We start from the raw sequence: 13,279 nt of genomic DNA on the forward strand, positions 1-13,279 counted from the left end.
TTAAGTGTAGGATCTTTTGATCCAACAGTGATTGCCTTCTCTGGCCCAGCAGGCCCTGCAATCCTTTCCAGGCAAAGGTTCCACTGAGAACAGGAACTCCTTTCTTTGCTTTCTTTTCCTCTTCCTCTGGGGGCCAAAAATAGTGCCTGAATAGGACACAGCTCTGGGCCGGCAACGAGACAATAGCCGCCTCCTGGCTCTGGTCCATCGGTGGGGGAGGAGGTGATGTTGGTGCACGGGCACACCATCCCAAGGACCCCAGCCCCTGCTGCTTTTCCCATGGCCTCGGCCAGAAAGCATCCCAGAGCCCCTTGGAGTATGATTGCCAAGGGGATTCCTGCTTTTTCTGGGGAAGTGCTCTGAAGACCCTGGGCCCCTGAGCAGCCCCACTCTACCTCCTGATCTGCTGCTGGTCTGGAGCTGAAGGCCTCAGTGGGGGCGCCCGACGGCCCTGGTTCTCTTCTGGGCCCTGGGTTCTCATGGGGCCACCCCATGGCTTTGATGTCCTTTTCCCTTTGACTCAGTGGCTATGAAAGACTTTTTAGAGATCAAAGGGATGTGTCCTCTTCAGATCAGGTGAGCTCTCTGTCACTGGAGGTGATCAAATAAAGTTTGGATGTGCACTAAATGGGGGGTGGGATTAGTCAAGCATCAGATGGATACTGGGTCTTGATGTCTTTGTGTCTCAGAGGAGATCATGGGTTGAATTCCATACACCGCTCTTACCAGCTGGGTGGTCTTGAGCAAGTCACATCATGTTCCTGAGCCTCTCTCTCCGCATCTGTAAGATGGGTTCAACAGGGCTAACCTCACAGGGTGGTAGGAATGGATCTCCAGAATGCTCAGTGTAGTGCCTGGCACATAGGCAGGGTTTCAGAAGCTTTGCCTCTGTTCTCCTCCCTCCCCAGACTGGTACTCACTCTGGGGTACAGAAAGGACCCACTCTTGGCCCCCAGGGAACTCTGGAGGAAAGCCAGGGGGAACCCCCAGCCCCAGGGCTAACTCAGAAAGAAGATTCCTGGTGGATTGTGGCAATCTGGGAAGGCTTCCTGGAGGAGGTACTCCCCTAAGATGCTTCCAGGGAAGTATTGTGCACGTTCTGTGCTCATGGCAGCCAGTGGTGGAGATTAGACGGGTGTCTAGTGTGGGTCAAGGCCAAGGCCACAAGCTGGCAGCCTTCAGGGGCAAATGTAGCTGATAGTAGGCATTTTTCATCACAGGGGTAGCCCCCACCAGTGTTCTAAAAAGATTTGGTTTTTAAGTCAATATTGACAAACATAGGCAGGTGTCCCCCAACGTACCCCATAATCTGGTGTCCTAAACTCTGCCCTTCTTCCTGCCAGCTCCCTACCTGGCCAGCGTCCAAGTAAGGGGACTTGGGCACAGGACAAGTCAGGGCCTGCGCTGTGCTGGGTTGGAGCTGGGCAGTGACGTAGTCCCTGCAGCTGCCAACGGTTGCCAGGGCAACGGTTGCCAGGGGCTGCTGTCACCTGCGCCCCTTTTCCCGGGTTGGCGGCTGGGACTTGCAGCCCGTCTTCCCAGGCTGCCCGCTTTGTTTGAGGCTCCGGTGAGGGGGGCGGGGACCGAGGCTGGGGAGGCTCAGCTTCAAAGTGCCCCTCTGGCCTCTTGAAGTGGGGAGAAACTGACCCATCACCAGCAGGCTGCATCCTGCAAACAAGGCGAGCCCTTGGCCCACTCATTCACGCTCTTTATGTATTTATAATCCACTTGATGACACGAAGGAGGAATCCAGGTATGATTCTTCCCCTCCTCCCGCGCCATTGCTCTCATTCGTGCTCCTGCTCCCCTCTCCTCACCAAATCCCCACTTCTTATCCTCTCTCCCCTTTCCCTTGTTCACCCCCCTCCCCCTCCATCTCTCTTCCACTGTATCATCATCTTCTCCCTCCTCCTCTCCCCTCCATTTCCCCTCCATCCCCCTTCCCCCTCTCCCTTCTTCCCAACACTGAGAACTTAGCAGATGGGTAAGGTGGGGTTGGGGCTGGGGTGACACTAGGGACCCTGGGAGAGTCAGAGATGCTACTCTGAGGGGACCTGGTCAGTGAAGCAGACAGCAGATCATAACCACCAGGAAGTGGTTGGGGGTAAGGGCCTCACACCCCACACCCCTTCCCTCTGCCACACTCCAGCTAAAATTCCGTTTCCGGGCTGTACCCCCATCGTCAAAGACAAGCCTCTGAGGATGCTGGAAGGGGAGGTCCAGGGCCTGCAGATGGCTGAGAGTGTAGGAGTGGGGCTGGGATAGGGTCCTGACAGAGCTCCAGGTCCAGGGTCCTCAGAGGAAAGTGTTCATCTAATCTCGAGGAAACACATTTTTGGAAGCATCTTTTACTACGAATTTTAAAGAGAAGCCCTTTCTAACAGTCAGTTAATGTCAAGGGGAAATGCTGCAAAATCAAGAGCATGGGTTCTGGAGTCAGGCTCTGAGGCTGCACCACGAGCTGTGTGATCTCCGGCAGGTAACTTGATCTTCTAGGGCCTTATTTGTTAAATGGGCATAATGGTACTTGTCTCATAAGATTTGGGGGAGGATTAAATGTGTTCGCTTGTGTAGAGAGCTTAGAATCAAGTCTTACATTTTCAGAGAGCTTCATTAATGCTAGCTTTGTGACCAAGATCTATTAGTGATGGCATCTTGGGTCTGCGACATTTGGTAATTCTGTTAGAGGGCAATATAAAACACTATATTTCCACTTTTTCTGTTAGACATCCCTAACAAATTTTATATTATACTCCAATAAAAATTAATTTAAAAAAGAAAAAAAAATGTTAGCTTTGTGGCTGGAGGTGGTGAGTGCCCTGTCTGTGGGCATGTGCAAACAGCAGTGGAGGACCCGGTGAGGCAGCCATGTGTGCTCAGAGAGCTGGGATGGGATCCTGGTCTGTGCCTCTGCCGACCTTTCCCGGAGGGAGCTGGAACCTCAGCCTCGCCCAGGCCCACTGCACTCATGGGGGAGGACGCCTGGCTGTGTGTCCTGTCCACCCCTCAGCCAGGGATCTGGGACCCAGAAGAGAAGATAAAAAAGGGAGCGCTGGCTGCTGACCTTGAGAACGCTGAGGGTCCTGTGCTCCAAAGGCGGGCATTCTGCCAGGCCCGGGGGAGTCGAACTGCAGCCCCCCTCAAAATGAGCAGGGAGGTGACTGGGCTGACCTTGTAAGCCTGGCCTTGGGCAGTTCGGGAATATAGATGCTGAAGGGGAACTGCAGCCATACAGCTGAGGTCCGTCTGTGGTTTGAGAGGGAAGACAGGCTGGCCAGGAGAGGAGATGGCCAGCATCTTCTTTTCCCTTTGCTGGCATCTGGGAGGTAAGCCCTGCCCTTCCCTGGAAGCATCCTGAGACCCTGGGCTATGGAGAAGACAGACAGGGGACAGGGATCATAGTCACCTCCTCGAAGGAGGAAGAAGCTGAGGCCCAGGGAGGGGACAGGCTGCTCCAAAGTTCTCAGGGCCAGTTAGCTGGTCCTGGACCCTATGCTCCCCCTGCTCTGGGAGTCTGCATTCCTTGGGCAGGTGCTGACTGGTGAGGGTCCTGGGGTCCAGCCTCAGCTGCTCCTCTTGGGGAGGGCTGTGGGGAGACTTGGCTGTGGGCTGCAGGCTGCCCCAGGGGCGTGGAGCTGGGCAGGGCCGGCGCCACTGTCCCAGGACAGCTCGTGAGAAGTCCTGCTGCCTGAGCCCCACTCCAGACTGGGCCAGACCTGGGACCCTTCCTAATCCCTCCTCCTCCCTGAGGTTCTAGGTTTTTTCCATCCACACTCAGATTCTGAAAGGCTTTGATTCTCAGCTCCTAGAAGCTCTTGCATTCTCATCACCTCTTTCTCTCTTTCTTTTTCTCTCTCTCCCTCCCTCCCTCCCTTTCAGTCCCAACATTCTAAGTGTCTCAGCTGCTTGAGGTGACTGTGGCTGGCTTTAATGGAATAGCCAATCTGGAAACAGGGATGGTGGTGCCCCTTTCCCCAAGAGCTGGTGCTGCCGGCCAAAGGGAGGTGGGATGGGGCCGAATATAACCCAGGCTCCCCCAGGACCTCTCACCTGGAAGTGTCAAAGATGGTGATGAGTTGCCCTCGGGCACATCACAGCCTAAATGTCACAGAGGCTGGGGGGGGGATGTTGGCAGGCTTCTTTTCTATGTGGTGTCAAGATTTCTGAGAGCTCTTTTTTTCATGTTGGTAACAGGTGTCCTGCAGAAGAGGATGCACCACCACATTGGGCTGGGAAACTAAGCCTGACCAAGCTCTGTAGATTTTCTTTCTGCAGGACTTGTCAGAACCTTTGATGTGTTAATTCACAAGACCAAGTAGTGCCTGCAGTATTTCTCTAACTTGGGAACTAGAGCTTCTTAGGAAGTGCTTAGCAAAGTTACCTCTTGGTAAAATCAGGGAGATAGCCCCAGAGAAGGGAAGGAAGGGACTCTGGAGACCACAGTGGCTAAAAGCACGGGCTTTGAGATCTGGTAGACTGGAGTTTGAATCCTGGCTTGGCTACTTGCTCTGTGATCTTGGATATCAGTTAGCCTCTTTGGACTTTCGTTTCCTTGTCTTTAACGTGGGGGCAATAATAGCATTTGTTTCACAGAGGTAAGGTGAGGATTGAAAGATCATTTGGGAAAAGTGCTTTGCACGGTGCCGGGCGCAAAGTGAGCGCTTGCTGAACGGGAACTGTCATCCCCCTCACTCTTCTTGGACTCCAGGGCCCTTTTCACTGTGCCAGACAGACCTCTGTTTATTCCCACTCGCCATCTGCTGTTCTGCCAGGCACTGTGTGGCTGGAGTGTGGGGGGCAGTCGGGTGAGGATGTGGAGGCCTGAGGCCCAGGGTGTGGGGACCTTCACAGACGTGTCACAAGGCTGGCATCCCAGGGAGGAGGACTGGTGTGTGCAGAGCTTTGGAGGTGGGAACACTCAAGCCCAGGCTCATCTCTGGTGACTGTCGGTTGGCCTCTCTGAGGCCTCGTAAGCAAACACTCCAGTTCCAGATAAAGCAGGCCACCAGGTGGGTGGCTCTGGATAGCTGGCTTTCCAGGAGAACCCAGCGTCCTTTCACCTGGGCAGGTGCCCCGTTCCTCCCCTTCCCCGGTCTCCCCGCAAGGCCAGGGCCCGTCTGGGCACGCAGAGGGAGCCATGGCCCAGGGACTTGGCTGGACCAGAAGGTGTGGGGTGGTGGGCCCTGCGCGGGCGGGGCAGCCCTCCAGCGGGTCTGGTGCACGAGAATGTGGGACCCATCCGGGCAGTGAGCAGGCCAGGCCTTGGCATCCGCCAGCCCCTGCGGGCAGGCAGCTAGCTTAATTTTTATTCTCTTTTATTGTAGAAAAATTCCTGAAACCTGAGGTCACTCTGTTTTCCCCAGCCAGGCCAGAAACCCTTCCTGTGGGGAGTTCTGTGTGGTCACCTAGCTGGGGCCTCGGTCACCCGGCTTGCAGAGCAGGACGAGAGGGAGGAGAGATGGGCTCCATGTGTGCCAGCTGTGCTGCCAGGAGCCACGGGCACTGCTGAGAGGCTGGTGGCCAGGCTGGGAGTGAGGCGTGGTCCGGGGTCCCACCGGGTCTGATGGGGGCCCCTCATTTGTTTGTTGGGTACGTGGTGTTTCTAAGTTAGATTGACATTTACAAAAGAGTTTGGAAACGGCTGGTGGAGGGTCCTCTCCACCCCCGACACCACTCCTGTGGAGGAAACACCTGCGGTAGAGCCTGCGCTCTCTTCTAATGTTCCTCCTCACTCTCGCCCATGTGTGGTGCACACATGCACACGTGCACGCACACCTACATCCACACTCGTGTGTGCTTCTACCCTCAAGGACTTCACGCTCGCCAACCCCTCTCTTGGCCAAATCCTTCCTTCCTAAGGCCCTTTGCCCACGGCTCAGGGGAGGGGCATAGCTGGCAGCTCCGTTTTACCCCCTCTTCCCCTCCCCCCACTGGAGAGCAGTTGAGGATGGGGGCTGGAGCTGGACAGCTGAGCTGGGTCCTCTCTGTACTGTCCCTTCCCCCGCCTCCCCCGAGGAGGGCAAGACCAGGCTCACACCTGAAGATCCACTCAGGCAGGGGCTCCTTCCCCCACCCACGCCCTCCTGCGCCCAGCTGTGCTTTGGGAGGCTCCTTCCAGGTTCCTGGCACCCTGCTAAATGCTGAGTGAACCAGCCAGGGATTCATCCTCACCACCAGTGAGGTTGAGAAGAGGTACTGCGGGGAAGCAAGCTGCCCCGGACCCCGTCCAGGGCCAATCTTTTACCATCTGAGTGATTTGGGGCTGGGCCCTACCTGCCTCTGCCTCTGTTAAACAGGACTACTGGTGTTATCCCAGCCTTGTAAGCCGGTGGCTCTAAGCCCGCGGAGTGTCAATCAACAGGACACCTGTTAAAGCCAGACTCCCGAGCCCCACCCCAGACCTGTAGCATCTGCTTCTCCGGGTGCAGGGGCCTGTGAATCTGCATTTTAGTGAACTTCCTCGGGTGGTTCTGACCCGTGGGTGGGTTTGGGTACCTCTGATATTAACTCCTCATGGCAAAGGGGGGCACATAGGGTTGAGTGTAGGTCATGGTTGGCCCCTTTCCCTGAGCCCCTCCAAGAACACAGAAGTTAGTTCTGATGGCAGATGGGCACTTAGGCAAAGCTTCATGGGGAGGGTGTGTCTTCACTGAGTTTCAAAAGATGAGTTGGGTCATGGAGTTAGGAAAGGCATTCCAGACAAAGAGACAGGTTAGCTGGGGGGTGCATAAGTTTGTGGTCCACAGTGTATGTTATGGGCAGGAGAAGGAAAGGTACGGGGGCCCAGATCCTGGTCATCTTCCTGGGGAGGTGCCTTCCCAGGAAGGGTTAACCGCAGAGCTGCCCAGGTCCTGTCCACTCAACTTCCACCTCCACCCTCCGAGGAAATGGGTTTTCCAGGAGACTGGACTGGGCCAGCGGTGACTCGTGGCTCTACGTGGATGGCAGAGGAAGTGACTCAGGCCCCGGCGGGAGAAAGTGAGCCACGGGTCCCCTGCCCGTTTCCCTCTCCCCCACCACGAGGATGGGCAGGGCTGGGCCTGCGCAGCCGCAGCCCGGGGCCCTTCCTCCCGGGCCCAGCCAGCCCTGGGGATGGGCAGCCGGGGAGTCTTGGCTTAAAGGAGCCCTGGTCCCCTCCGCTCTGCCTGGATCCTTGGGGACTCTGTGATGGTGGCCCCCATTGTGTCAAGCTGGGCCAGACTGTTTTGTTCTCTGTGTTTACGGAAGGCCTGAGGTCAAGGGCAGCTGCTCCAGAAGGGGAGCTGGGGGATGGGGGCATCCCTAGGGTGCTCGGCCCCCCAAATCCTCTCTCCCAGGCTGGAGTTGTCTGCACTGCCTGTGGTCTTGGCTGACCCCGGCCCCACCATTTTTCTCTCCTTTTCTTTGGGGGTCTCCCAAAGCCAGGGGGGCATGCATCTCTAGAAACTGACAGTGCCAGCGCTGCAAGGAGTTCTCTAGGGTGAGGCTGAGGTCTGTGTCTTGGCTGCACTGGTGGAGATCTCGGAACAGATGGCCCTTCCCTAGTCTCAGTTTCCTGATCTGTAAAATGGCAAAACAGTAGGACCAGCCTTACAGGGTGGCTCTGAGGATTTCATGATAACGTAGATGGTGCCCCAGTTCAGCTCTCCTGTCCTTTAGAGGCTTCTGGGGACAGGCTCAGTTCCAGGCTGTGAGGAGGGAAGTTTTCTGGGTGGGGTTTCAGTCTTCCCGGAAAGGAAATTCATGCTCTAAGAATTTCCCATCAAGGTGCTTTGGAAGTTGAGCTGGCTGTGGGGGCCCCGAGGGGATTACATGGAGGGTGGGAGGGAAGGTGTAGGAGTAGGAACCTGTGACAGGCCCAGGGGTTGATTGAGGGGCACGCATGAGCTGGTCAGGAAGGATACAGAGATATCTAGCTGACACCTATGGTGCCTGCCGTGTGCATGGCCCTGCTCTAAGTCCTCTACAGGTATCAATTCATTTAATTCTCACAACGACCCTTGCAGTAGTCTCAGTTTTTATTCCTATCTACAGGTGATGAGAGTGAGGCCCAGAGAGGGTGAGTAACTAGCCCAAGGATACACAGCTATTGAGTAGGGGGACTGGGATTTGAACCCAGAGGGTCTGCCTCCAGAGTCTCCTAAGGGTGGGTTAAAGGAAGCCAGGCAGCCCCTCCCCTCAAATCCCAAGAATGTCCATAGGACTAGAGTTGTTCACCTTGGAGTGGCTATTCAAGTCGCCAAGGTAGAGTGGGGATGAGCCAGGAATGTCAGGTCATGCCATTGATCCCTGTCTGTTGGAATCATGGTAGTTCACAGTGGTGTAGCCGCACTTGTATCCCTCCAGTGATGGGGAGCTCACTCTCTGTTTCCACCTTTTTGCTTTCAAAGGAATCAATCCAGGAGGATTGATGAAAGCAGATGATTCTGCCCTGTCCTGGGCCCTGTATACCGATAGTGGTAGCTCACTTTGAAGGTCAGTGGGCCGGAGAGATACATGGATTCTGGCCAGCTCCATCCTTGTTTTCTGTATGATGTCAGGAAATCACTGGCCCTCTCTGGGCCTTGAATCCAAATGCCATAGATGGAAAATTGGGACCAAATTTGCAAAGTGATTGTGAGCTCTGAGTTCAGAAATATAAAGCAGGGGTCAAAGCAGGGGTCGGGGGGGGGGCTTCCTGGAGGAGGTGTCATTTGGATTGGGGATCAGATGTAGACAGCGACAGCAACCGGCATAAAAAAGAAGGAAAGAGAAAGGGTCCAGGAGAGACATGTTTCTGTCCCTGGATGCTGGATTTCCTTTCACTGGTCTGGAGTGGCAGTTTCAAAAGGAGCCAAAATGGGAGACACTGCTTTGGAAAGATCCCCCGTGTTCTCCTTACTTGCAGCAAGTAATAAATCCTTCCTTCTCCCTAAAAACAAAAACACCAAAAACCAAAAAAAAAAACCCAAAAGGAGCCAGAATGCTCAGAGAGGACGCAGAGTGAAACCTTAAATATCACAATGTAGGAAACAGCGGCCATTCCCCCAAACACTTTCACATCCTTCCTCTCAGGGGTCTTGTGATGTCACCAGGGTAGGATGATGAAGCCAACTGACCAATGATTAGACTGACCAGGCCCTAGAAATTGGGGTTCCATTACACATGGTGGGACACTGGAGACGGGCTCTAGCTTGAGGGGGCCAGCTTTGCTCAAGGAAGGCCCAGCTCGGGAAGGAGACAGTGAACTCCTGCATGGACCACCCCTCCGTTTAATGCTGCCCTTAAATATTCCATCCAAAAGCCACTTCTTCCTGGAAGCCCTCCTTGGTTTCCTCCCAAAGTCAAACTCCTCTCATGCCCCATGGTTGCCAGGCTTCCTTTTGTCTGGCTGTGGCATCTGTCACCACAGCCATATGTAGTGCCTCACAGGATGAGGATGGCTGTTCGTGACTGCCAGCACCCAGCTCAGTCATAAGGCCAGCTGGCAGTGGGGAGGGCCAAGCCACCCAGCATCTCTCTATAAGTACCAGGCACGCAGGTTCCCTGCCAGGCACTACAGTCCTGACCAGGCAGGGAAAGCCCTTGGTGTCTGGAACAATCTTGGGCAAGTCATTTAATTCCTTGGATCTCAGGTTCCCTGTCTGTGAAATGGGCCAATGGTAGGGCTGACTTCACAGGGTTGGAATGAAGATTAATACAGGTATAGAGGTGAGGGGTGTGGGTCAGCACAGGCTGGCAGGTAGTAGGTACTCAGCTAATAGAGGCTGGGGGTGGGGGCATTCTACAAGAGGATGGGGCTGAGGGGAACTGGATCTCCCCCGACTTGGGCCACACTATGTCTCCGGGCCAGACTGGGACGTCCCCCTGCCTTTCCAGCTGCTCTGGGAACTGGCTCCCCCTGGTGGCCATAACAGGAAGTGCCTGTCTCCTCTATCCCCTGGCTGTAGAGGGCGCTGTGGCTGCACTGATCCTTCACTCCATTTCTCTCACTGTCCACCTGCCCAGCGACCTCCGTGCACACTAGGCCCTGTGCACAGAGATGGATCAGCAGCTCCCTGGCTAGCACCAGGAGGAGGGATGTACCATCCTGCACCTCCCAGAGTTGGCTAATGGGACCCTGTGAAACAGAAACAGACACACAGACATAGAGAGCCAAAGGAGACCAGGACTGACTGTCGAGGGAGTTGAGGAAGGCTTCCTGAAGGAGGTGACCTCTGAGCTGAGTCTTAGGGATGATGATGGTGAGGTTCCAGGAGGAGAGCCCTGCAAGCTCCCTTTTTCCTGTGTCTTCAGGCCTGGAGGGGGCAGCGTGGTTGGGGTGGTTCCTGGTGGTGCTGGGGAACCTCTCCCCCCACCAATTCTAGCCTGATTACCCCATCACTGCTGGATCTGGAGGGAGGTACTATTATTCGTCCTGTTTTCCATGACCCTTTGACAGGGTCATGCAGTGAGCAAGAGGTGGAGCTGGGACTTGAACTCAGCCACTGCCTCTTTTTAATTTTTTTTAATTTTTGTATTTTAATTTTATTTTATTGAAGAATAGTTGATTTGCAATGTATTGATTTCTGCTGTACAGCAAAGTGACTCAGTTATACATATATATTTTTCTTCATGTTCTTTTCCATTATGGTTTATCACAGGTTACTGAATATAGTTCCCTGTGCTATAAAGTAGGATCTTGTTGTTTATCCATCCTATATGTAATAGTTTATATGTACTAATCCCAAACTCACAATCTATCCCTTCCCCACCCCCCCCACCCCTCCCTTGGCAACCACAAGTCTGTTCTCTATGTGTGTGTGTCTGTTTCTGCTTCATAGATATGTTCATTTGTGTCATATTTTAGATTTTACATATAAGTGGTAGCATATGGTATTTGTCTTTCTCTGTCTGACTTACTTCACTTGGCATGATAATTTCTAGGTCCATCTGTGTTGCTGCAAATGGCATTATTTCATATTTTTATGGCTGAGTAGTATTCCGTTGTATATATGTACCACATCTTCTTTATCCGTTCTTCTGTCGATGGACGTGTAGGTTGTTTTCACATCTTGGCTGTTGTGAATAGTGGTGCTATGAACATAGGGGTGCATGCATCTTTTTGAATTATAGTTTTGTCTGGGTATATGCCCAGGAGTGGGGTTGCTGGATCATATGGCAACTCTAGTTTTAGTTTTCTGAGGAACCTCCATACTGTTCTCCATAGTGGCTGCACCAATTTACATTCCCACCCACAGTGTAGGAGGGTTCCCTCTTCTCCACACCCTCTCCAGCATTTGTGATTTGTAGACTTTTGAATGATGGCCATTCTACCTGTGTGTTGATACCTCACTGTAGTTTTGATCTGCATTTCTCTAATAATTAGCACTGTGGAGCATCTTTTCATGTGCCTGTTGGCCATTTGTGTGTCTTCTTTTAGCCACTGCCTCTTGATGCTCAGCTCCTGGCAGCTCTGGGGAGGTCCACGGACTATTTCCACACTTGCCTCCCCACCTCATATCCCACATCCACGCTACCCTGGCTTCTCCCTCTTCAGGGCTGGCACAGCCACCCTGTGGGTCAGGCCCTCAAGCCAACACTCCTGTCCTCTTTCAGGCGGTGACTTCTCAGGGTGACTTTGGGGAGGAAGATGGCTGCCCAAGTGCTGCTGCAGACAGTGCTGTTCCTGCCGGGTCTGCTCCTGGTTCCAGGTAGGCTTTCCTGGAGGTACCCTAAGACTTAACGTTAAAATGCCATCCTTATGTTAAGGATGTCTAGGTCAGCTGCCAGCACATCCACTAACCCCTTTGGGCAGGCACAGGCCTGAGGACACAGCTTAGCAAGTGGATGATGGTACCTTGGAGAAAGGAACGTGGACTGGGTTTTGGCCCTACTCACCTCTGCAGCCAGTGCATACTTGTGCAGTGCACAGCCTGCACAACTGTCTGTGGCAGGCATGGCCTCATTAAATGTTTTATTGCTATTTAAAATATTATTTTGTCTTTGAAATTATTATTGATTTTGAGTTTGTTCTTTTCATATTTTGAAGCCAATAATCTTTGAATAGGGTAGACTCACATTTTTGGAGACCCTTTGAGGTATAGGTCCTTGGAATGTGTGTGGGTCCTAGGCACTGGGCTCCTGTTTTCTGGGCCCGGAGGCTGCCCCCGGGCCCAGAGTCCCATCTGCAGTCTCTGCTTCCTCAGGTGCCCGTGGCGGGGGCCCCCGGGAAGACTTCCGCTTCTGTGGCCAGCGGAACCAGACGCAGAACAGCAGCCTCCATTATAAGCGGACATCTGAGCTGCACATCTCCATCAAGAACACTGAGGAGGCCCTCACAGTCCATGCGCCCTTCCCTGGAGCCCATCTGGCTCCTAGGTCATTCCCTCATCCCAGGGGCCTCTACCACTTCTGCCTCTACTGGAACCGCCATGCTGGGAAATTGCATCTTCGCTACGGCAAGAGCGACTTCGTGCTGAGTAACCAAGCCTCTGACCTCCTGTGCTTCCGGCAGCAGGAGAGCCTGGCCGAGGGGGCCCCACTGTTCGCCACCTCTGTCAGCTCCTGGTGGAACCCCCAGAACACCAGTCTGCCCAGTGCAGCCGGCTTCATCTTCTCCTTCCACAGTAAGGCGACTTCCAGGCAGAAGGAACAGCTTGGCCGAAGGCCTGGAGGCGGGGAAGGCAAAACGCGCGGCGGGGTTAAAGCAGACGGGGCCGAATGTCAGGTCACGGAGCAGGGGCTCTGTCCGCAGGCAGTGGGGAGCCAGGCAAGGTGTCCGAGGAGTGGAAGAGTGTGCTCCAAGGTGTGCTTTGGGGAGGTTTGTGGGAAGTTAGGGGTGAGGGCGGAGGGGCGAAGTGCCATCCAGCGGCTGCGGGGAAGGCCAGGTAAAGGACGAGGAGTGAACAGGTTGGGAGCAGAGAGAATGGAGAGACGGGACTGGAGGTCAGGAGGCGGAGGGAAAGTTCCGCGTCATCAGCATCACCTGGGTTGTTTACCCCCATTTCTCGGAGGAGAAACTGAGGCACAAAGTTGCACAGCTAGTGAGTGAGGGAGCCAGGATCTGAACCCAGCAGCTGACTGGCATGAGGGGATGGAGGCAGGGGTGCGGGGGAGAGCAAGAGGTCAGAGGTCAGGACGCAGCGAGGCTGGAGGCTGACACTGAGGTGTGCAGACTGTGTGTCTGGCTGGGGCGTGACAGGTGTGGTGTGGCCGCTGCCTTCTATTCAGTGCTGAGTGGGGGCAGGGAGGAGGGGGTGGCCCAAAGGAGGTGGAGGCTCTACTCAGGGTCTAGGATTTCCCAGCTTCTGGGGCCTTTCAGGCAGCTCCAGTTTGGGGC

The 13,279-nt window shown here is 54.4% G+C and overlaps 1 protein-coding gene across 4 annotated transcripts in view; it reads left to right on the top strand.

Annotated features, from left to right (window-relative positions):
• Window positions 1-13,279, top strand: part of ADGRG1 (adhesion G protein-coupled receptor G1) — a 41,546-nt gene that overhangs the window by 14,624 nt on the left and 13,643 nt on the right. For 3 of the 4 annotated variants that reach the window (XM_024747484.1, XM_024747481.1, XM_024747483.1), the window contains 2 exons: window positions 11,557-11,651; window positions 12,147-12,566. In XM_024747484.1, the coding sequence (XP_024603252.1) occupies window positions 11,591-11,651; window positions 12,147-12,566 (481 nt within the window). In that variant the 5' untranslated portion in view covers window positions 11,557-11,590. Of the gene's footprint in view, window positions 1-2,211; window positions 2,480-11,556; window positions 11,652-12,146; window positions 12,567-13,279 lie in introns of those variants that run through there. The other variant, XM_024747482.1, reaches the window with a different exon arrangement.

Source organism: Neophocaena asiaeorientalis, unplaced genomic scaffold, assembly GCF_003031525.2.
Source record: "Neophocaena asiaeorientalis asiaeorientalis breed wild unplaced genomic scaffold, Neophocaena_asiaeorientalis_V1.1 scaffold438, whole genome shotgun sequence".
Lineage (NCBI taxonomy): Eukaryota > Metazoa > Chordata > Mammalia > Artiodactyla > Phocoenidae > Neophocaena > Neophocaena asiaeorientalis.